The sequence below is a fragment of the Acanthaster planci genome, linkage group LG07 (assembly GCF_054643075.1).
Source record: "Acanthaster planci isolate LZ-2023a linkage group LG07, COTS_SCS, whole genome shotgun sequence".
In the NCBI taxonomy this organism is placed as follows: Eukaryota; Metazoa; Echinodermata; class Asteroidea; order Valvatida; family Acanthasteridae; genus Acanthaster; species Acanthaster planci.
Genome location: NC_141783.1, coordinates 14,517,696 through 14,543,230, shown reverse-complemented (window position 1 = coordinate 14,543,230; position 25,535 = coordinate 14,517,696). Strand labels below are relative to the sequence as shown.

General features: G+C 42.6%; 1 protein-coding gene across 10 annotated transcripts in view; it reads left to right on the top strand.

The window, feature by feature from the left end:
* The window catches only part of LOC110980865 (uncharacterized), a 123,540-nt gene extending 104,649 nt beyond the window's left edge, over positions 1–18,891 (top strand). For 9 of the 10 annotated variants that reach the window (XM_087138839.1, XM_087138834.1, XM_087138836.1 and 6 more), the window contains 5 exons: positions 7,382–7,457; positions 9,242–9,406; positions 9,772–11,711; positions 11,888–12,020; positions 13,277–18,891. In XM_087138839.1, the coding sequence (XP_086994965.1) occupies positions 7,382–7,457; positions 9,242–9,406; positions 9,772–11,711; positions 11,888–12,020; positions 13,277–13,890 (2,928 nt within the window). In that variant the 3' untranslated portion in view covers positions 13,891–18,891. The remainder of the gene's footprint in view (positions 1–7,381; positions 7,458–9,241; positions 9,407–9,771; positions 11,712–11,887; positions 12,021–13,276) is intronic. The other variant, XM_087138840.1, reaches the window with a different exon arrangement.
* Positions 18,892–25,535: the final 6,644 nt, after the last annotated feature.

Sequence of the window (25,535 nt, the reverse complement as noted above, 5' to 3'; positions counted from 1 at the left end):
CTCATGCTTTGTTTTTAGAAGCTGGCTGTTTGAAGACCCAAACATCCTGGGAAAACCACTCATGGCCTAACAACTTCCCCTCCCTGGGGGGGTTGTAGCAACCCCCCTCCAAGTCGCACTTGGGGAGGGACAGACAACATCTTCCTCACTTCATCAGTGATTTTACTCATCTCTTCGCCATCTGCTGTCCTAATGCTTTGTGTGTGTTTGTTCCATCCTTCCCACAGGGAATATCAAACGTTCCCCTTCCACGAATGAAAAAGAAACCTAGATTTGATTTTTGTTGTTCTACCGAGGCCTTTGTTAGACCCCTTTTATTCTGGTATCTGTGAGCTCAGACGTAACATGACTCACAAGTAAGCATTCCCTTCTTGTTTGTTGCTGTATTGCCATTACTGTCCAGGAAGCACAGCATACCCTCTGGCACAGTCCAGCCCACAACATCCTGACTCGTGGGGTGAATCCAAAATTCTGCGGCTCCCCCTCCCCCCCACACACACACACACATCCTGAAGATTGCTTGTTATCCTGATGATGCATTGCCACCTGAAATTTACCTCAACCCAACCCCTTACCCTCCCTTCTTATTTCTCTCACCCTTCCAGAAGCCTTCTGCCCCCCCCCTCTTTATCCTTGGGGTATGAAAATAAATTTCCTCTCTTAGGACTCCATCTGAAGAAAATTGCCCCCCCCCCACCGGTAATCAACAAGCTCAAAGGGGTGACAATGATGATGATATTACAGAGGCGTTGTACCATGGATTATGAGGCCTCACGCACCCAATTATAAACCACTTACTCCATTTCTTAACCCCCTGGCCTCCAGACTTAACACCTAAGCCCAATATTTTCATAGCTGTTGTAATTTGTTAGTGTTAGGGCCACACCAGCAATCGCCCCATGAAAAAAAAGAGAGCGAGAGACATCCTAGGGAAAACACAGACTGAGGTGAGAGCCAGACACAACTTTGTGCCAAGAATGGCCTAGGTTTGTGTTTTGGTCGGTCTGGTTGTCTGCTTGGGTGGGCTGTCCTCAGCGGTCGCCCATAATTGGGTCTGAATTGGCTTTAAAAATTATTAGACTTGGTTAATTATTTATGACTTCAAAAATACGTATAGTGTGTCCCTCTTCAGTGTATCTGAAGCTATGTGTGTGAAAGCTATGCCTCTCTTCGACTGACGATGGTCTCTTAAGATGCTATCCCTTTAGTATTTTGACGCAGTATGGCACTATTCCTGCGCTGGTTTCGCCCCCCTCCCCCGTGTGCATTTACCAGTCCAGCCTGAATTCCTCTGTTAAAGGTTCCAAGGTAACCCAGGGTGGGGTTGAACCTAGAACCTCCTGCAAGCAAGCAAGGACAAACATCTCTACCATTAGACTACTCAGCTTGCATTTGTGCAGCATTTGTTAGGTCAATCCTAATTTCAGCAACCGTAGCTTGTTTTTTTTCCATCAGCTCCTGGACTTGGTTCTTTTTTTTTTCTTGGGAAAAAGATTTTTTTTCTCAGGGTTTTCCAATTGAGATGAATTCACATGTAGATTTGTGTGATATCCTATGTGTTGATAATTGATTAGAATGGACTTGGACCAGAATTCGGCGACCTTTGTTTTCTGCACCGGTAATATGATCATGTTTTCTGCACCAGGAATATGATCACGTTGGCAAACTTAAGTCGTGTCATTCTCGACCAGAGAGTTGCTCTGGGGGGGAAAATAATAATCGTCAATATATTAATAAAGAGATGTTTGTTCTGGATGTCCCCCAAATGTAGCAGTGAAATTTGGGGGGGGGGCTCAGCTTCCTTTCCAGATGGAACCCACATTCGGTAATAATTTCAGCAATTCTTGGGGAGAGCAAAATTGAATTTCTCCAGCCTGTTCTCCTTGAGCCCTGGGCTGTGGGCAGAATGAGTGCAACATTCCAGGGTGTTCCCTGCCAGGAATTCAGACCAACCATCTGACTATTGAATTTTCACAAAATACCACAGTATTCAAGTCACTAGTTTGTTGATGTGCAGAGTTCTTTATGACGGGTAACTGGAATCCTGTTTTGATTTATTCATCGCTGAAGTCATTTCCAAAAAATGTTTCTCACACTCGCTAAATATTTTTATGACTCATGTAAAAGTGGTTGTGACTTACATCAAGACCTACCGGTGTTTATAAAAAGTCATTGTGCTTAAATACTTGATACAGTTCTGAGTTCTTCATTTGATAGTTAATTACAGTGATATTTCCATAGAATTGTTTGCAGAATGTGAACCAGTTGGATCAGATTCTAATATTTGTACTTTTTTGGCTTCTAAATTCAAATGGCAGCTTGGTTTTTTTTCCCTAGCTTTCACTTTTCAGCACAAAAATTGATTTACATTAAATGGATGCATGGTATTGCTTTTCCCATTCTGAAATTCATTTGTTAACTTTGAAGGTATCTGCAAACTGAACTTCTTTTGTTTCTGTTCTGTTTTGTTTTGTTTGTACCTTTTTGTGTCTGTCAACCCCCCCCCCATTTTCTTACCAAAATATTCCTGTAGCAGGGCTGTTCAAATTTTTATGTACTATTCAATTAGCTTATCTTTTTTCCCAAGCAGTTGTAGCTACTAACTGAGCCATATATGTGTCTTTCAACAGGAGTGTAAAAGCTACAAGCAAAAAGTGTGTTTTGGATCATATACTTCTGATGTGGTGTTGTTGTTGGGAGTTGATTTAGAAGGTTGGATGGTGCCCCCTTAGCTTTAATAGGACAGGGGCCTAATTTGACAGGATGCAGGTGTTGGTCTGGACAGCCGCTGTAGGTGTAGACAGCCGCTGTACTGGACATTGGTCCAGTGGTCTGGGTTTGGGTGACTTTAATCTGTAGTGTGAACCTGACTGTGAGGTCAAATGTGTAGTGTGTTGAGATTGGATTGCTTTTGTCAGGAGAAACTTGGGAAGTCACAGTGCTGTTCAGGAGGTTTCTGGGTTTGACTTTACACCAGCAGTGGCCGAGGGACAAATTAGAGAGAGGTGGTCATCAAAGCAAACGTTAATTCCTTGGAAATTTGGAGGCTTGTTGCATCCCTCTTTTTCCCTCCAGACTCCACCCCCGACCTCTGCTGTTTCTTGCATCCCATCCAAAATTCATAGTTCCCTTTCTCATAATGAGCTGTGTCTCACTGCAAGAGCAACCAACGCTAGCACCGTCTTTGCTGTTATCAGGACTTCCTTTGTTGTCATTGTCATTACCAACGTGGTCTCCACCAGCATGGTCACTGTAACTGTCACGCACGATTTCTGTCACCGTCGTCGGCATGCCCTCTGTTGCATCACTGCATTGTCACCGTCTCATTAGTCATGTTCTCATTCATCACTGTCTTCATAATTATCACCTTTCCCCTCGACCCCTTCATCACCATCCTTTGCAGTCTTGTGCACCGTCTGAAGTGACTGAACTAGAACTTCTCTCCTACTTGAGACTGCACATGTAATGCAAACCCCCAGTGAATGTTACCCAATCCGGGTTCGCAGCATTCCTCAACTCCCCGAAGACTTCCCGACAACTGCAGTCACCAGCTTAATAGATTATTATACTAGAAAGGGAAAAACTCCCGCCGATTTGAAAAGAAACAAAGAAACGTAGCTGAAAATGCAGGAATAGGCAAGGTTGCGATCCCAACTGTAATGAGATTACTGGTGGAATGCCCCAGGCAGAGTCTGGCTGGATACCAGACTGCCTGTCTAACGCCCTCTTGGATCCATTTCTCCTCACTGATGTGACTGGTGGTCAAGGAATATTTCTTATGTTCTCAGGATACAGGTTTCCTTGTATCATCGTTTTTGGCAATTCCTGTTTTCTTTTTTATCTACCAGTTTGTAAGTTACTGATAGGAGGAAATTATAAGGTAACAGAGTGAGGAAATCTTGTCATTTCTATCTGTACACAACAAATTTCTGATCTTGCATTTGTCAAATTCCTCAAATCCCATCTTTTATCATTCTCAAAGGTTATCCATTCAGCAAATTCCACCCAGTAAAGCTGGAGAAGTAGATGCACAGTGATAGTTGATGATATTTAAAACCCTGGGGAGGTTTTCTTCCTACATGGATGGACAACCAGGATGATGCTTGGATATAACCAAAAATGCATATGAAATTATTGGTAGGCCCCTTGTCGCGAAGGATTTACTGCTGTAGTTGATATGGCGCCCTCTAATGTTGAAAATGCAAGAGCTAATTTTCATTGAGGACTCTTCATCTGCGCCCAGGGGCATTCTGTCAGGGGAACATTGACCTAAGACGCTTTCTCTTCACCAGGATTTTGTGCGTTTTCAAATGAAAACGTCCTTTCTGTGCAGAAGGCTTAAAGCATGCTTATCATTCATACACACCGTCAGGGTCCTGGTAGGAACTGGCTGGTGCAATAGACCGTATTCATAGGGGACCCAATTTCAATCAGATTTCCCAACGCACCGGTTAAAGCGTGTTTATTTGAAAAACCAGACTCTATTCTAAGGTATCATTCCGACCCCCAAAATCACCTGGTACCATCCCATTAAGGGTTTCAAATGTATACAATACGTTCTGGAATATGCCTGAAATTGGGTCTCCCACAACTACGGCCTATTAGGCTTGATCATTGTACATGTGTAGGTATTTGATGTTTGGCCAGATGGTTTACGACTTTCTAGTTGTATTATTGCTCCTAAGTATATGGCATTTGAAACAAATTAGGAGGGTTCCCCTTTTCCAAAGGGAAACATGGGATTTCAGTTCATACTAAATACATCAGAAATCGATATCCTTCCTGTGCCATTTCTTGGGTGCTCGTCTTGAATGCCATCCGTGCCACTACCAGTGCGGGGTTCGCCCCTGCCCCCCTCACCTGCCGAAGCGAAAGGCTACCAATGCCCAGAATGCAGAAGGCATGGACTTAAGTCTGGCAAAGTACTTCATGCCACACACGCCCTGCACTGGTGGCAGAAATCTCCCAGCGCCCACCGGGGACCCTGAAACTTCATCTACCTGAAACACCATCTACCTGCTGGAAATGTCAAAATATGAACTGTCAGCCGGAATCACCGGGTGACAATTTCAAAGACACGTGCAACTGTACTGGAAACAAGGAAACACAGAGAAAAGGTTTTGCTGCACTGGCTTATGAGTGTCTGGTTGCAGTCTATTTTGAGAAGGAGAATACTCAGTGAGCCACCGGCCAAATGGCTTTAAAAAGAAAACTGAGCCAAACCATTGCCCCAAATCCTAGGATAATTTCCCAAATCCAATTGTCGGAATAACTTGCGGGTCACCGTTTTGTGAGACAGATGGTTAGAGGGCATGCGGTGAAGGTGTGTGTTGTTTCATGCATTATGAGGATATTGGCCATGATGGTGTAGGGCTGAATGTTTTGGTTGTGCTTTGGTGACGGCCTTGATTTTGAATCCATATTTATTCAGGTAAAGGTCAGAAAATTGTCCCCTTGACCCATTCCCCCGGTTCCTAATAAGATCAATGCTTATCAGTGGCTTTATGTAGATAAACATTCTGTTGAACGAGCCAGTTCGGTATTTCATACAGGCAAAGTCTTTTGGGAACAAAGCACGGGCATGAGTCAGCATATGACAGCAGTGATAAAACCGACTTTGCACAAATGTGTTGCTTAGACGCATTTCAGTTTGGGCATGCACTATTAGAGTACGGAACTGGATCATTGTTTCATCCCTTCTTTCCAGGAACTGCTGCTTTTGAAGCAAAGCGCATGTCTACAGTGTTTACACATAGATGATCAAGCACTTTGCGTGTCAGGACTACACATGTTTTTAGGTATCAGAATTGCAGACCCCTTCATAATTGTCCTCAGAGCTGCTCTTAAAGTGCCTGTTGTGGAACTGATAACTTTTATTTGTCGTGCATGAGTGCACAGCCCAAGAATCAATCCCTGAATTTTTTTTGGATCGCATCTCACTAAGTCCAGACTGTCATCATTTGGCAAGGAGAACCTATCCTCAGATCCTTGGTGCATGATGCCATCCCAAAGTTGGGAGCTTTGTAGCAAGCATCAGGTCAAGAAAAGATTCTAGAAGTTTTGGATGTGGGGGACCCTTCCTTCCCCCCCCCCTGAGATCCAACAGCTGTCGTGTGTTGTGTGGCTGGGGGGGGCAGGAGAGCTGGATGGCATTGCCAACTGTCTCTAACCAGTGTGTTACACAGATGCACCATTGACTAATTCACCAGTTGGAGTTGGTTTGTTTTTCCAAATCCTCATTGATGTAACATATTAAATCAAGTTAGACCATTCTTTTTAAACAAAGATTTTCCCACACTATTTTTTTCAGGTGCCGTTTACTTCAGTTAGAACTCCTTCAATTGGGATAAAGTTAGCTTAACGTTCAAACGAAAAAGCCCACTGCCCGCTCAATGTCCCTTTGTGTTGTGATTTGTTTTTTGTCCTCTATAAAAATTGTGCATTGAAAAGTGACCTGTTTACATTCTGAAAAGGTAGTTAAGAGTATTGCAGATTTATAGTTGCTTCAATTTTTACACAAGTTAATTTCCTCCAAAAGTAGTTTCTTAATTCATTTAGTTTCCACTTTAATTCACTGTTATTCAGATGGTACTTTGTTGTCTCCATCAACCATGTTACTAAACTTACAGGATTTTATATAGCTATTAAGAAGCAGTTTATTAAAAAAAGATATTGATTGAGCATTTGGAATGGAGGGGGGTCGGATAAGAAGAAGGTAAACACAAGATAACATATCACAATAAGTGTGACTTCCTAAGGGGATCTTTGGGAGATTTCTCCGCTGGTGGGCCCAGCTTTCATCCTCTTTGGAAAGAGTTTGCAACAATTTAAGAATTGCTTTGCTCTACAATGGTGGCAATACCCCAGAATTTTTAAACTCCAACATGTCTCTTCTGCATTTATATTTCAGATCATGAGGACAGAAGAACTTGATACTAATCTCAGGTTGAATCTGAATCTGTTGTCTAGAGCTAGGTCTAGGTCTTCACTCCATTGGAAAAACTGCTAAGACACACAGACAATAGACCTAGCCTTAGTTGCCATGGACATGTGTATTGCGTATTTTCTGCATTTGGTATTTTCTGTCAGGAAAATACATATTTTTCATCAGGTTTAGAAGGTGACTCAAGATCTGATCTCTCACATCCTGCATGTACAGTAACTTCCTTGAAACCACAGATTCTGTTTTCACTTGATTTCATGCAGAGTCGGTACGTGTACCTGTTGCCTTTTTCCCGACACTGGAGTTGTGGTCGTATTGTGTAATGGACAAGTCTTGGCTCTCAGCACCAGGATTCACTGGGCGCCAGTTGCTCGATTATCGGACTGTCGAAAGGAAGTTTCATCTAGTCTATCAATTGTGTCATTTTTTCATTTGTAGGTTGGGGACAGCTTGCAGAGAAAGATCCGTCTTCGTCCCGAGAAGTCACACCTTGTCAATCAGCACATCTTGGCAGGTAGGCAGTTAGCATAGAGAGGACAAGACGGGCCAAAGGGAAAGCACTCTTTGTATGTTTGGAACTGGGCTGGTTCCGGTCAGCTCGGGAAGTGTTGCGAGAACTTTAAAAATGTGAATAATCTTGTGAAGTCAATTTCATGAGGAAGCAGCATATGGGATAGAAGACACATTGCTGTAATCATTTAACAAAATCAAATTGAGGGGTGGTTGTGTGTGTTTCTCAACTTTGAAGGATTTCATTGCAGTTTGCATTTAAAAATCATAGTTTATGGGCCTGTGAACTCCCAACTAAAATCCACAAAGGGATTTGCCTTTTCCCAGATTTTTGTTATCAAAAGTTATACATGCAGAAAAAAAAGGTCGTCTTTTTTTATAGCACTGACTCCACGCAGATGATCTTCGTTTTAAGGAGGGAGGGAAAAAAGGAGAAAATGTTGCCTGGAAATATCTTTAAGAATCTGCCAGTCATGCTACGTCAAGTCTACTGTGTGAATTGCTAGATCCTTTCTCCAAGGACAAGCAGGCTGGCTTCCACTTTGGGGCAAGCCTCGCGTCTCGTCTCAAACGTTTCATTGTTCTGATGGGCCATCGTTTGCCCCAGCAGCTCATCCGAGACCAGATTCCTTCTGCGCTCTGTTTGCTGCAGAAGTGGGCAGATGGGAATCGCTCTCCCAGATGACTTTGCCAGATGACAAATCTTTTGACAGACACCTCTGTTGCTTCCATACCACTGTGTGATTCTTTACGTTCAATATATTACAGGGTTTTTATGCCGATCATATAGGGAGTCTCCTATTTCTGAAAATTGTGTTAGTCGTTTGTGTTCCTGAAGGTGAGCAGGGTTAAACAGACTCGCTAATTGAAATCACACGATCCTCTGTTACTCACACTTGAGATATATTCTCTGGATGGCAGCAATGCATGGCGTGTAAAATCTTTTTGTATTTCCACAGACGTTGCAGGGCCCTGCTCTGGGTTTATTTTCATCCGGTGTATTTTCACATACCATCAAAGACGTCAACCCCACGTGCAAGTTACGGAATGCTTGTAGCATTTCCAGCCAGCACGTGTTGCTCATTTTGTACAACTAAGTTGACAATTTTTTTGTTGAAGCTTGCATTTAATCCCTTAATGATGTCCTCATCATAACCGGTTGACAATTCATGACAGGAATCCTGTTAATTATTTTAATCAAGTCCCTGCCAAATTACCAATTACTCACTGTGATACTTAGACCGGCTGTGCCAGTTGGTAATTAAAACTGTCCTCCCGAAGAGGAAGCGGCAGACAAAAAGGGGAAGAGTTTCAATTAAATCTTGGGAGATAGTGCCCCACCCCCCCACCCCATCGCAATCAGAACTGTCGTGGCATGTGTCAGGATTGTGGGGCACTGTAGGTGACCCTGATCCCATTGGTTGTGAAGCAAAGAATTCCAATGGGAGGTTATATTGTGGGCTTTCATGGTTGCATTGGGTCACAGTCCAGAGTGTTAAATTGGTCAGATTCTTAAAACCGGCGCCAGAAATTTGTCCCAAAGTTGAAGAACCATGCATGTCTACATATTTTTTTATGTTTTTAAAATGTAAAAAAACTCTTTAGGAATTTAGTTTGTGTGTGTGTGTGTTACATATTGAAAGCAAACAGAAGATTTTATTCTCTTTCATGCACAAATCTAAACTTAAAGGTAGACTTGTGTTTGTAGCCTAATCATCCTCCAAGAGCTACCCATGTTGTCTTAACAGTCTTTACCCTGATGCATTCATCTTAAATGTGCTTTTCCAGACACCAATGTAGACCCGCTGGTGAACGCCACCCAGCAGCGGCTCAAACGGTCCCGTCTAGAGCAAGATCTGGATACCAAGATCAAGAACAGGCCAGGCCCACTGGAGCTGATCGAGGGCAACATCCTGAAGACAGACAACGCGCTGGTGGAGCAAGCTGTCAAAGGTGAGGCAGGCCAGGAGGGCATAGCAGGCAGAGAGGGAGGGAAGCTTGGGCACTAGAGGGCGCTCACCAGCCAGAGCAGTCAAGACAGGTTGATGAGTCTTAGCCCATCTATGTGGGTCTTTACTTGGCAGCAACTGTGAGCATCTCAGAAGATTCAAACAATCCAATAGGCGCAGGTTTTAAGACTAAAGGACACTCTTCAATCTTGGTCACAATGGACTAAGACAGTAGGTGCTTTGAATTTTTCACCAAAATCTTACAGCAACTCCACAGTAAGATTTTGGTATATCGGTAAATCCCTATTAGCAGTCATAATCTTCTGCTGACATCTCTAATGCCATATTTGGGTCATTTTCTTGACACAGATGGCAAAGTGAAGTTTTTGAAGACGAACAGCCTGGACAGTAATCCTTTTGAGTTTGAGGAAGACAGCCAAGAAGGCTTCAGTGATGAGGCTCTGTCGCCTTCACAGTCTGAAGTCAGTCAGGCCGAATCACAACTCAGCACTGGTAGCCTACCCTCTGCACACAGTTCCAGCGCCTTTGGAGACAACTCTAAGACTCTGCAGGCCCAACAGCAGCAACTGCAGCAGCAACAGCAGCACCAGGCAAGTGTCAGCAGTCCCTCCCAGCTGGTCTCACCCAAGGCAGGTCAGGCATTCATCACCATCAAGCAGGAGCCAGGATTGATCAGCCCTCCACCAGTCACCAGCAACAGCTTCACACCCATTTCAGCCGTGTCCAACATCAGCCTGGCCTCAGGTGGCAAGGTGACCCCTTCACCGAGGCAGCCCCGCAAAAAGCAGACTAAGAGGCCCAAGCCCAAGGAGATCAAGTTCCACGAGTACAAGCCGCCCAACGAGCAGTCCAGCAAGGTCCAGCAGGCCAGTACAGTCAATAATCCCTACAACCTATTGCTCATGCAGCAGCAGTTGTACCTGCAGCTGCAACTCCTCCAGCAGCAGCAGTTGATCCTACCCAACACAGCCAACCAAAAACACACCACCACCAGTGCCTCCTCCTCCAATACTCCAGTCACCTCCGCGCACACTTCTTCCAACTCCACAGTGACAACAACCGCTGCTCCAGCTGCTGCACCAGCGGCGCCCGCACAAGCTGCACCTGTGACTGTTAAACAGCAGCAGCCTGACACCAAGCCCAGCATTGCTGCTTCGCAGGGCAAACCTCGCAGCCTGTCCAACCTGGAGGACATGAAAGTATCTGAACTGAAATTAGAGTTAAAAAATCGTGGACTTCATGTGTCCGGAACCAAGCCACAGTTGGTGGAGCGCCTGCGGCCATATATGGAACAGCAGGTCACAACGTCAGCATCCTCCCCCAACGAGGTCAGCACCACAGCTGTTACATCGAGTACTAGGGTCTCAAGTTCCACAGATCTAGATGTGCCCTTCAGCGAAACCACCAGCAGTGCACAGGGATCACTGAGCACGCCCCCAATATCACCAGAGTTCCGCTCTTCCTTATCCGTCACGTCAGAACCTATGTCACCAGGGAGCGCCTTCGATCCTATGTCGCCCCCTACATTCCAAGGTACACTGACGGCAGCAGTGTGCAGCCCCGACACAGTCAGCACCACCAATCAACAGACTATGAGTGGGTCTGGGCAGGAAGGTAGCCCATTTGACCCCACCATGCCGACGCTGGAGTCCCCCCAGCCGCTCCCACCGGCATCCAGCATCCTGCCTGTGGACATGTCTGGCAATGACAACAGCAACCAAGATATGATGGACCTCTCATCACTGGAAACCACCACCAGCAGTGGCGGCCAGATCAGCAGTGACATCCTGCGGCAGCAGCAGTTGAAAATCCAGGAGCTGGAGCGCATGCTGAAGCTCTCCCAGATGCAGCTCCAGATGCAGAAGCTGCAGCAGCCTAACCTGTCAACAGTTTCGACCCAGCAGCAGCAGCAGCAGCAGTCTCCAGCTGGCAAACCAGGCACCCTATCTCCCCACCAGCTCCAGCAAGACAGCAAGCCCAGCGCCTTCATGTTTCACAGCAAGGATTTTGCCCACACGCTAAACCAGCAGCCCAAGGTGTTTTCCTTCGCTTCGCCGCCACCCAATGGCCAACCATTCCTCTTCAGTAAGCAGCAGAGCCCAGACAACCAGTCCATGTCTCTGCCCAATGGCATGGTCGTGCCCAAGGCCGCCTCGTTACCCAGTAGCCCCACAGAGCGGAACGTCCTGGGCATTGGATCAGGCATGACAAGGTCTATCACTCAGCCAACGTTTGCCAACCCTCCTCCCAACTATGAAGAAGCTGTCCGGCAGGTAAAAGAGAGGAAGGTATGCATTTCTTTGAGATGACCGTTTTTTCTAAAAACCTTCCAGCTTGGTGCTCATAAGATAGGCCATTTAGTTTCACCACAGCATTAAACACACTGGTATCGATGTTAACCCTCTAATCGGGTTTTCATTTAAGTCTGTCCTCATTTGTTGTCTTTGCACTTTATCTTCTGCAGAGCCAAGGCAACAGTCCAGTGTCAGGATCTCCCGTGGGATCACCACCCAAAGGGAACAGTGCCAACATCGACCCTAGGAGCACCAAGAGCCAGGACCTGGATGACTTGTTGGAAGTTCTTGTTGATCATGGATGTGAGTAGTGGCAAGAGATCAAATCCTGGGTTGTTGTTCATGTAGTTGGCTGGCTGGCTTGCAGGCTGGCCAGCCAGTCGTTTAGTCCGTCAGTCTGTTGGCCAGTGAGCTAGTTTGTTAGTCACATCGTGGTTCGTTTCACGTCTGATTGACTGGCTGGTTGGTTAAGTCACTTGGTCAGTCAGTCGGTTGGTTGGATTAGTAATCACTTGACATGTGTTTGTTGATCCATTTGGTGGTTGACTGATAGGTTGATTAATTGGTCAGTTGATCGATTGATAGGCCTAACCGACACTGATTTATATATTTATAGGGATTGGCTGGTACGTTTTATTTTCTCATCTTTCAAGGCAGATATTGATTAAAGTTTACTCATTAACTACTTGCTGCCGGGTGGTTTGAAAATTGCAGTGCACATAATCGGGACTTTTTCAAGATATTCAATTTTCAAAATTCTTCAAAAATTTATCATTTTAACCACTTCGGACCGGGGCATTTTTCAACGTTGAGGATGCTGGGCCGGCATGACTATCATTTTTTCCGTTTTCAAAATCCTTCAACAATTCATCATTCCATTTAACGGTCGTTTATAGCCACACAGAGTAATCTTCAGGCACTACTCTAAGTTGACAGGTGACCTTCATTGACGCCCGAATATTTCAGCCAGGCCTGCAGCCTTGTAAACAGAGCCCAGATTGTGCGGTGTTATACAACTGTCTTTTGTTCACGAACCTGGCTCAGTGCACTGCTGACCTCTTTTCAATAGGGGCCAGATTAGCATGCAGCGGTGCTGTGTGGCTCATCGCTGCGGTGGTGGAGAGCTTTTGTCCCCGGTGGTAATCCGCTCACACTAAATGCCCCAAACCATGGGATACTGTTTCAAAACAAGGCTGGATTATCTCCACTATTGAGAGTGATTAAATGTCGGTAATGCCCAGCAGCCTGGTCTTTTTTTCCCGAGTATGGTCTTTTGTTACAAGGCCCAGTTCCCTTTGTCCGTTTTCGGAGACCCCAGCCACGCGTATAAACACACGGTGCCCGAAACAGGAGTCCCCGGCGGCAAGTGGTTAAAAATGCATTCTGCGGTGCTACTGTCTGTGATTCTTTCTCTAATAGGCCTATATGCTGTTTAGAATTTTGTTTTTTTCCATTTAAAAAAATTGTTAAACATTTGTCTGTTGTTTTTATGAAGGGTAGCCAGTTTTTGCCTTTTCAAATAAAGTTCTCACTATTTGTATTTGTTTTGGATTATTCAGATCAAATTCCCATCACACCAAAGTTCCGGGACATGCAGCGAACACTTCACAACTCCAATGTAGGTGCAACAACAGTCACTCACTCTGTTGTGCGTGGCCGTGGAGGCTCCATTGACCTGAAGCTCCCTGTACCCGGACCATCCCCTCCCCCTCCTGTCACGCACTCCTACCCAACCTCTGACCTGCCCATGGAGGTGGATCCTACAGACCTCAACATGTCATCTTTGGACCTGGGTGACGCAGGAGGCGGTCTGACTGGAGGGGAGAGAACATGCCGGACCCAGTCAGTGCCCTTCGACATCCCCATGACAACCATTGACGGCTGCAGTGAGACCACCATGGACACGGGGAAGGATGCAGTCGGCTCCGCTTCGGGCGTGGTCCACCCAGATGGCGACCTAAACTGGCTAGACCTGGTCATCCCCAGCTCGGCCACAGGGCTGACGCCTGTCAGCGCCACACCGCCAACCTTCAACATGGACGGGGCGTTTGGAGCCACCCTGGGCAAAGACCCATTTCCATTGAATCTACTGGACCTCAATGACATCAGCACGCCCACGGACCTCCATCACCTGGAAGATGATGCATGGGATAACATCCCCATCACGGAGTGAGGGGGTTTGTAGATGGACCCACCCTGACCAGTTAATATCAATTCCTGTCACCGAGTAAGGCAATGCAGAGCTCAGTGGAATCAGCCCGAATGTCGTCTCTGATCCAGACAAGAGTGTCTTGGAAGACTCTTATCTTTGACAGAAGGTGGTGTGGCTATTGTAAAAGGTCCACAGTCCTTTGCTGAACAGTGGAAAGGTGAACAGTTCCCCGTTGAGGGAGAACAAAAAGAACAGGTTCCAAGAATGTGCTTCCACGAGCGGGCGAGTAAAGTGTAGCATCAAAAGTTGTTCAGTGGTTTGTGAGTTTGGATTCAGTGTCTGTGGCAGAGTTCTTGTAAGCTGATGTGACCTCTCCAAACAAATATATTAAGACATTCCTAGAAGAACAGAGAGGTGGAACTTAAAATCAAATCGCTAATAGTGTTGACAGATGTGGCAGAAAACCTTGTACATGTACTAACTCAGATGAGAGTTTGATCCACACTGTTGAAGGACATACAGGATATTTGCTATCAGGAACAGTGATTGATGTCATTCAGAATTGGATGGACAGGTAGATCAGATGGGGATTTGTTCCGGGAAAAAAAGGTAGCAAACATTAACAGTGTTGTGGTTGAGATTGCCTCCTACCTGTTAAGGTTATAAAGCTGTGATCAGTGCATGGAAACTGACCAATCAGGTGACTGTACTGTATGTTCACGACTTTGCTGGATAGTAAAGAGGGTGGACCTCTCATTATTTCTGGGTTTGAGTTCTGTCGAGCAGTGCTTCAAGTTCGTTATTGTTTGAGATAAAGTACAGCCACTTCTGAGTCATTTCCCATCTCAAGCTGCCTTTAAAGAATTGTTTGGGATACTTGTACAATTTTCACAGCTGCAACTACAGTTTGAGTTAGTCCTAGAGAACTGGAATGCTGTACATAATGTATTATAAACGAAACAAAAAAAAATTAAATCCTTTTTTCCAAGCAAATTAATCATTGGAACCACTTTGGTTCTTACGCAAACTATGCAGCTCACGCGGCAAAAAACAAAGCCTCCCGGAAATTCTGCACTGAAATTTCATGTTGGCAGGACAACACCAAAGCATTCTGTACCATGACGACCTGGGCATCGCCTTCGGTGCCTAGTGTATATAGATGTATAAAAAAAGACAAAAAGACATGATTCCTTTTTTATGAAGCACACAGAATTTGGTGCATATTTTTTTCCTCTGCAAGTGTATAAATTCTGCTACAATTAAAGTCCATGAAATCCAGCATGTCATGATTTGTGATGGATGGATTTTGATTTGCCGTTTCTTGTGATTGAGTAATATTTAAATGCCCGCATTATTTCCTACATTTTTTCCCTTTTTTTTTGTAAACGTGGCAATTTAACAAGGGTGCATTTATTTTCAGACAGTTTCTATTTAACCACATTGGGATAACTGTTGGTATTGTACAGATATAGTTTTTAAAAAGTAACAAATTGTAAAGATTAATACACAAAAAGAACTCCAGCAAGGAGTTCAGACTTGTAAATTGTTACGCTTACTGTTGGGTTTATTTTGCAAAAAGTTGCATTGCGTTATTTATATCGAACAAGTAGAAGATAACATTTTGTTACAGTTACAGTATGTGTTAAAGTATTTATGAAGATTTGTTTTGCACGTTACTACAGCGTTTTCAGCCAGTTGAATGCATTTGTCAGCTTGATGCCTGATCTTTAAGTGTTTGTCTCAAAGCTATAAAGCAGACATTACAATCTGATGTGTAGACAGCAAGGGCTCTGGCAGTGTGCAGCTGGTGTCATCCCTATCTTATGCATTACCATCAAGCTAGAAGCCGTCTCAAGATCCCACACACTTTGTCCTTTCTTCTGTTCCATTGTCTTTGCTGTCCTTACAAGCTGCGATACCCATGTGGTTTCAACTTCCAACTCTCATTGATGTGATGTTTCACTACATGTATATTGGTTCAGTGGCACCAAACCTTAACCAGTGGGGAACACTATTAGCTCACTTCTACGTGGGCATTGAACCAGTCCGGTTTTTCAACAGTGCATGCCCAAAATGCAGCACGTCTGAGGTTATTCGGGAACAACAGTACATGTGTGAGGTCTTCCCTATCGTCGTGACCATTGCTTTGTTCTTGAAGGACCTTGCCTGTGTGGCATGTACACAGTGAGCCACTGTGGAGGGCCACTAAAACCTCTGTAAAAGACAGCCGGTCCACTTGTTGGAAAAAAGGCCTCTTTTCTTAAGTCTGCTTTCACTGAACAACTCCCTCACTTAAAACATTTAAAATCCAAGTTTTTCAAGCCATCGACTGAGCTTATGGAAAGAAATCTCGACAACCAGTCATGATTGCATTTACCACATCTGCTAAAAGCCAACAAAACCCGACTGTGGAGACAATTTGTGTTGATTTTTCCGATCTTGGAAAGACTTTCTTTCAGCTGTCGGAATCTTTTGGTTTGTGGCAGAAATTGATTGTGTGTGGTTAAATTACTTTTTAGCTTAGTGCAAAGTGTACTTAATTTCCCCGAGTGTGATTAGCCCAGCCTGAAGGAATTGAATGGACAATATCCAGTGAGTAGGGTATTGGATTGTGGGAATGGCTGTGTGAAACTTGTTAGCATTTGTCAGAAAAATGTCAAATACCGAACCTTGAAACCTAAAATAGTAATTCTTTGTAACACAATGCTCTAAAAACGTGGATAATTTTTTTATTTTTATATTTGCAGGGCCACATTGCTATAAATTTTACAGAAAGAATTGTATAGAACAAACTATTGAATCGTAAATGAATCCAATTTCTGAAGAAGTATGTAATGAATTTTTCTTTGAATGTCTGACTGTACAGTAAATACTTGAAGTATGGGTGGGGTTTACGGTATAAAGTTACACCTTTGCAGCAGTGTATATGAATCAAAACTGTGATTTTTGAAAAATATACTCCTTTAAGCTTCTAACAAGATGCAAATAACAAATAAAGATGCAGATAAACACCATTATAAAAAATTGTATAAACTGGTTCATACTCAGTGGTGGTACGGTACAACTTACTTCTGAAATTGAATGTGTTTGGATGGAGATGCTTGAATTTATTGGCAGAGAACCATCTAATCTGGTACTAATTTTGTCTCATTGGATTCAGTTGGTTCATTAAAACATTTTCATATAATACATGCACTTGATAAACAATTTGCAGGTATTTCTGTAGGCCCATTTTGAAAGACCAACATTTCCCATACAGAGTTTCTGTCTCCCATTTGGCTTCTGGTTGTAAGGGATCAACAAAAATTCTGAATGGATGAGCAACTATCCATGTTTAAAAATAGGTTGGTTTTCAAGGCGTCTACCAGAACACTACATTTTGAAACATGTTCTCAACATAGAGTGACTCTCAATGGGAAAAATTACGGTCTGTGAGCACTGCAGATGACGCTGATGTTTGCAGTGTAGAGATTCACGGTTCACTAAGTCCTGAGCCTGCCATGGTCTTGGGCAGTGTACCATTTGCAAGTGAAATCCTTAAGTTGTGTGTTTTGAAGCTGGAGTTAAACTGTGTACCAAATGTGTTGCCTGACTCTGTGAATGAATTCGAAACCACATTTTTCAAATCACACTAGGTAATTGTAATAGTGTTTGCTCCGATTTCATTAATTGTCTTCCTCGTCAACAATTTCTTCTCTTGTGCAGAATCTTGCATAGGTCACTGTTTACGTTATCCCACCTCAGGATCTGCTGCGTTTTTCTCAAGCAATTCATTTGAAGATTTAGGTGAATTTCCAAAGAATACAAAGTCCGCTCTCTTTGTTTTTCCCCTACCTTTCGTTCAGTTAGGCTGCATTGCCAATGCCCTCACATTTCTCCCAGGGCTGTCATTTCTCAGGATTTCTTCAGATTTCAAGAACTGTGTCCCAAAAGTGGATTTTTAGAGGTTGAATCATTCAGGTTTTGCTCCCTTTTTGTACTTCTTACCAAACCACATGTTCACGATTCACATGGTCAAGGTGTTTTAGCTATGTAGAGCCTCTAAATCACAGCCTGTTGTGGTCAGCATTGTTAAACACCCCTCTGGTGAATGTATTGTGGATTTTCATCCTTCCAACCTCACCTGATCTTCATCATGCATCCCTGCTGTCTCTTGTCACCTATGGACTCTGTATCTCGTATGCAAATTAGAAAGCATTCCATAAGCACCGCCCACCTCATCTGCTTCGCTGTTGCATTGCTTTAAAAAAATAAAAAATAAAAAATCTATAAAGATACTGTTTTGCACCACATAGCTGAGTATTATATTTATATATTTTAAACAGTGCGTTGAATTTTTTTCTGGTAATTTAAGTTATTTGTGTTGGTATTTCATGATAACGCACCAAGTGCTGAATATTTTGTAGCATTGCTATATGTGCGGCCATTGTTGTAGCAAACTAATTACTCGGGACTGGCTTTACAGAGCTGCTCAGTGGAAACCTTTTTCAGCTTTACTGGTCACCAAACAAAATGTATGCTAAGTGACTTTGCTGTTACTGAATTGCCTAGCTTTCTCTTTTTGGCCTACCTCTGGCCTTATGGCATGGTTACTCAGACAGTAATTTCTACAATATCATACACCAAGCATTCACCTTTTTTGCTTCGCAGCTCTGTAATCTTCGTCCTCAGCTGTACATGTAACATCTCATATCATGAATATATTACATGACACTGACAGTTATAATAAATATACTTGCTGTGAATCCTCTAGATCCTTTCTCAGGCTTCCTGTTTCATTCCCCCTCTCCCTCTTTTCTGCCATTTTCCTCCGCACTTCACAGATTGTCTAGAGCCTAATCATCTTGCTATATATTGACCGCTGCAATGGGTTCCGCTGTAAGACAAACCTTTGGAGGTACTACACGGGGTTTATTCAACTGATCTGGGCTTCATATGCAGAATTCAATATTAAGAGCTGGGCTGTATTAATACATTGCTAAATAAACAGTAACTGGAGTACTTCCTCGATGAAATTTGTCACGTCGGTGTTTAAATTGTCACTTTTTTAAATGTCTGATTTTTTTTTGTGCTGGCTTAGAATAGCACTGGAAAAACAAAGTTTGTTTTATTTTTTTTACCGCGACTTTGTCACTGACTTTATCCCTTAATCCCTTTGTCTGGAAATCAGACTAACAGTGGCCCCCCCCCTTCCTTCCTCTCCATGCTTGGATCGTTGCCGTGTATTTTGCACAGTGCACATGCGTGTAAGCCCTAAATTGGCAGGATAAATTGATACCCTGGCCATCAGTCACAGTGCAATGAAGATTTCTTTTATTTTTTCTTTCTTTTTCAAAATACCTTCCGTTGTTCTGCAATCTGTTCATCGTGCGTTTTGCAATACGTTGAAAATGATGCTTCCGATGACAAAGGCGCATTATGTTGTTAGCATGTGAGATCGAGCTTGCATCTGTATGTCCTTGACATGTACATCCTGAGAACGAGGTTGCAGAGACGCACTCCACGTGTTTTTGCGAGTCTACACGCATGTGGCGCGAAGGGCTTTGCGTTGGCGGCAGAGGGACGCGTCTCCGCTCTCTTCCACTCTGCGTATCACACGGAGGTGATTTTGCTCACAATCAAGACTAAGCCTACTTATAGGCCTATGAGTCACCTATATCCCACGAAAAGTTAACCAGAGGTTAGCTGGAGTTGGACGACGTCTTCATTTACACCATTGCGACTTATTACATCGAGGTCATTCATCCTCCCATACTGAACTTTTTTAAACACTTTTTCCACACTTTACCTGACGGAAGTATCTGGAATTTCGTTCACATATTACCTCTGTCCCGAAATAGGCCTATGTATAAAATTCTTGGTTTAGGATAATTAATGTCCTTTGGTGACATGTTGGTGGAAAATATTCCTCAGGTCCAACCTTCCGGTATACTTGTGTACATCCCGAACGAACCTCCACTGCAAAGACTTACAACTTTTTTACTAGTTTCCTGCCGTATCGCTCAAAAGAACAGTTGTTATCTTTCTATTTAGGGAACCAGACTGATAGTTGCTGCGCATTTTGTTGTGCGCGCATCATGTTAATTAGGATAAATTGATACCCTGAACGTCGGTGATAGTAGTGTATTGCTTACATTGTAAGGAAGGCTGCCTGTTTGACCTTGAGGTTTGTTTTGCTACAGACGGGACTTATTGGACCCAAATGGGGAAATCTTTTCATATAGCATGACAATTTGTAGTTTGGGCGATTAAACTTAGAATTGAAATGATATTTTACAACAACTGGCCGGAACTTTTACTTAATTTTTGTTCCATTATTGGCCACACAGCCGCAGACGTGAGGGGTGTATTATCACTTTGAACGGTGACAGAAATCCTTTAGCTGAAGAAATATATGAACGTGTAGTTTATTTTTTCTTCAGGTAGAGCTTCAAGACTTACAAACATTTGAAGGTCCCCTGGTCGTGCTGATATGCAGAAAGTAACCGAACAGAAATCTACTGCAGAGTCTTGGAGTTTGAAGTACAAATGTGCATGTCCAACAGAGGGCAGCCTTTGACATTATCTGGCCCAAAAGTCAGTCAGCCTCAGGAATGCCTAATTTGTACTTTGCCATCTCATGTTTTGACTTGTTTGAAGGTAAGCTAGTTTAGGGTGAAAACTCATAACTGTTCTCATCAAATTGTTTAATACCCCGGCAACAGCAGTGCAATCAACAGTGGTTTGCTAGTATGGTGCATGCTGTGGCAGCGGGGCCAGGGAGACCACCGGGGGTAATAGTACCCCTCTTTTGAGGGGTCCTTTAATGACCCCCCCCCCACTGTGACATTGTTCCACCACCGTTGGGTGCATGTTTGTAGTGATGCATTCCTGGTCTCAGTTCTGTTCTCCAAATTCAATACCCAGATTGACATGCAGACAAAGTTTCAGCTTGATTTTCTTGGGGAGAGGCAAAGATATTTAAGGTATCCTTCAATGAAAGTAAGATACAAGTCTTATGGACTGAATTTACTACATTTACTTTTATTGAAAGGTTTCTCGGCAGTCTTGTTTAGCCACCTAGACTAACACAGCTACTAAGCAGAAATAATCTGTGCTAAACAGGGAACTAGGCCAAATGAAAAAATATCGCTCTTTTTCTTTTCTTTTCTTTAGTTTTAGAGGGGAGGTTACATTAGCAAATTTTGATCTCTCATTTCTTTCCAATCCAAGTTCACATGCAAATTTTAAGCCTATTACATGGGGGTAAAAGCTCCTTTACTTTAGACACAAAGAAATATTGGCAAAAGGATCCAGAAAGTCCATCTGCCATCTTGGAACATACTCATTGAATTTGTAATAGAAAAGGACTGCATACTCTAAAAAAAAATTCAAACAAGAAACCTTTTTACTTGAACATAGGCCTATGAGCGCTAGGCAGTGGCAAACATGCATGATATGCCATTTTGAGCGGGTAAACCCGTTTTTGTGGAGTAAATCTTTCCTGTGTGCTCTATAAAATCTTCAAATCTTAACTAATACCATCTGAAAGTGTGTAATGTAAACTGATTGTGTCTGCATCAACTCTGGATTATGTTTTATATATTTATGGGGGGTCCTTTTAACATGCAGTGCACGAGCATTTGATAAACATTAATTTGAGCTCATCTTCAGAAAGACAGCTCCCTAGCACATAACACACACCAACATACAACAGGCTATTTTTAAGACTGCCCTCTAGTGTTCCATATTAGCATTACCTCAACCAGCAAAAGCTGCTTTGACTGGGCAATTCTGTTCGGGGGTAAACAGCCAGGACTGTGCTTGTGTAATCCCCGAGAGTTACTGTCAAATGAAATTGTACAATTGGCAAACTGCTGTCATGTCTCGAGGAAACCCACACCTGCAGTAGATTATGTCCCTAATGAATTTGCTGGGCACACAGCCCTGACTTCTGAATGGTAAAACTCTAACAGCAATGAAGGTGTCCAATTTCAAATGATTACGATAGTCACCAGTCTGGGTAACACTGAAAAAACTCAGTGCCCAAATTTATTTTAGATTGTGATATTTATTTGCATAACAGTGCTCATATTGACACAGCCAGCAAAAAAATTATCAGTGGACATTATTACAATTGTGACTTTTGATTGTTAGAGCTGCAGATCTGGGTGCAGACTCAGTCTATAACAACCTAAATGTAAGGTGGTACAGGTGAATTCAAACTTGAATACTATAGCTGTGTAGCAATATCAATCTAGAGTGGGGTTGAACCCAGTGCCTATGCCCTTCCTTTTACAAGGAGATACTTTCCATCTAGTCCCCTTTTTTGTGTTATCTACCTGTTATCACTCACAGCAAAAGCTTGCTATGTTGGCAAGACTTGTTTTTTCCCCAAGTGTCCGTAACAACAAGAACTTACTTGTCAAGAATTTTTCAGTGCTTTCCAAGAGTTTGTGAAAAAAAGAAGAGCTTATGAAAAAAACACACTGGTACTTTGATTGGATTTGAACCAGTGACCTCCTGCTTACTATTGCAGACTGTCTTACCACTCAAACACTTGAGGTCAAAGCGTTGGTTTGAATCAGTCTGGCAGTGGGCACCACAGTTAACAACTCAATGGTGTCAGTATCTTTTTATTATAATGACAAGTTTCTGTCACCATGATCAGAACCCAACATATCAACTATTTTAGTATGATTATCTTGTCTCCTGGCACTGTGAGTGTACAAGTAAATGCATCTTGTCAAAACCTTGTCCGTATGACAAACAGATGTTCTTGTATTCTACTGAAGAATGGGCAGTTACTGTCACCAGAACCCATGATTTTGTATGTTTTCAGTGTAAATGTTATAACTTTAAAGAGTGAAATTGTCACAAATATTTTGCCCCCTCATCTTTTCAGGTTCACTTCCACTTAAGCCCCTCCCCTTGTGAATGTTGGGCACCCTGTTATTGTTGGTACTGTGTTCTACCACTGTGTTGAATTGTTTGTATGTACATGTAGAAATACATTGTATTAGTGTTACAATGTAGCACTGTACAGCTTGACATAGGTACCTGTGAAACGAATAAATATTTGCACAAGGGCTCAGATTTATGCAGACTTGTATATGATATGAGTCCTTTTGCAGATGTGCATGCTGCATGCATTAATGCATATTTCACCCCCGCTGATAATATAAGATGTCATTTCTAAGCTTTATTCACTGCCTCTTAATACACTTAGTGAATTTGGAAAAGTGACTCTACTAAAGGACTCTGAACAATTTACCTTGCAAGACACTACAAATTTAATTGATTTTTGGAAAAAAGCAGGGAGTTGCTGATGCTAATGCTCGTCTTTCAAGACACTCGGGTCTGAAAAATAATATTCTTGAAGAAGTAGAGGGGTATTGCATTACAGGACTTTTTTTCTAAATAGGATTAACAAACTAAAGAAAGAACAATTCTCTGAGAAATCTAGAAGTCACTTTCACTTTTTGAGGTCGGATAACACTATTACGGAATAGCGTTTTGTAAATTCGATGATTTCATGTCATAAAAAAATTGTTTGAGCCTTAATGTGTGAAGCTAATTAGTTTAGTTGACAGTTATTATTTCAATTTCTTAAAACTCTCAAGTTCAAAACAGAAGTAAGATTGAGGTGGTGTAACAGTAAATGAGTGAATATTTAATCAAATCAGTCACAGTTTTATTTCAAATTTTCATTTTAATGATTCATTGTAATGAAAAAGCAGGGAATTGCACAGTTTAAAACTCAGATGGAAAAAAAAAGCTGTGCAGTAGATGAGACTCCCAAACTTTGACTCCATCTGTTAGGAAATCAAGTGAAAAGTTCCAATAGAATGTTTTCAAAGTAATTTGGATTTCTTCCTGGAATATTTTGCCTGGGAGGGATGTCTTCATGAGCTGCTCTACCAGGCTAGAGTTTGTGAGGCCAGTTTTCATCCAAACTCCAATTCTCTTCGATTTTCAGTTTGTAAAGCAAAACATGGAACAAATTCTGTTACTGAAAAGTTGTTTGGGCCACGGTGGCAAATAACCACCTTCTTCCTGATGACTCTTTCCGAATCACTTCATAACTTGGCAACTCTATGCAGCTTATTCACTTCTCATTTCTGAGAAGAGAGAAAGAGGCATTTTGCCAGGTAAAGGTTCAAAGCTCATATTTGGGGAATCGTAGCCTTTGCGGTTTGGAGTGTGTGTGGTTTATGTAAGGAAAATTTTATGAATATTTCCTGTCTATCCAGTGAAAACAGCCTGAATCATTAGGGGATGTGATCAAGTCTGGTAAAAATTACATCTATTCCCCTGCATATTTCTGTAAGAAATGGCCCTTGGAATGTATTTCTTCCAGTAAATAATAAATAATAAACTACACCTGATAAATCTCTTACAATTTAAACATTCTACAGGAAATATGAAAAATGTTGATGTCAGTAGCAATACCTTTTTTTGGGGGGGTCAATATTTGCTCCCATCTGATCAATAAAAACTAGATACAACCAGGATTTATATCAAGTTACTTATTACTGTCCCAGGAAACCTTTCATCTTTCTGCCATTGAATTTTTCAATAAATCACTCCCTTGTCAGAGCCATGTCGCGGCTAACAATATAATTTTTCCTGCGTCAATTCCCTGAGTAAATCATATCTTGGCAAAGTTGTTCGTGTCTCCAGCCACCAGGGAGCCATGGTACCCCGTCATCCAGGCATTTTTCTGGCTTCATTTAATTTCAGTCAGTTTTCCCCGCTTTCCTGTGGGAGTCCCTGATGGTGACGGGAAGAAAGTAAAAATCCGTCGGCAAGGATTCGACATTGTCTGCATCCAGTTTGTTGAGCCCTTGGCAATTGATCACAACAACAGGGAATCAATTTTCATGGGGACTACTGAGTTGTACGGTGTGTGCGTCTGTTGTTGAACGGTTGGAGTTGAGGTGAACCTCCTGATCAAAAATGTCGTCTCGCAATGAACGTTCATCCACGTGTGGCTGCAGATTGCCGACAGGGACAGTTCTGTGACAAATGGACATTTCCAATACCTCTACAAAAAAATCATGCTTTTCGTAACATGAAGATTTCTTGACGACAGCTCAGGTGATACTTGAATTAGCCTGATTGAGAAGTGGCAGCTAACGTTTAAAATGCAGTGCCAAGATTCTTCCTAAGATAAATACTTATCTATGCAATTAATGGTGTAACTTCTCTAAATGAGACTTGGTAAATGGCATGTTGAACGTGAGTGTTGATTTTCCAAAGAAGTTCATTTATATCTTGGACAGAATCCCATTTTTTGTAGTCCAGCATATCAGCAATTCACGACAGTTACAGTTAGTTGTATCTGCTTAACACTAAAAACTTTTCTTTAGGTCAAGTTTATTTTTCATGTATTGGCACTAAATTACAAGGATTTTTCAAAATTCCCCTTCTCATAGATTCAAATGTCAATACTTCAGCAACTTTGTCACATGCCAGTGACAGGGCCATGAGTACATGCATCTATCAGCTTGGTCTAGTCCCCCTTTGCTTCAACTTGACTCATTCCTAACACAAAGAAAACCATAGAATAGTTGATAATTCAAGTTCCAGTGAAAAGAAGGGTCAATTTATATACATGATTCATTCTAGAAAGCGGGATCACAACTTCCACACTTCATCAAAAGAAATTTACCAACCGTGAAGTC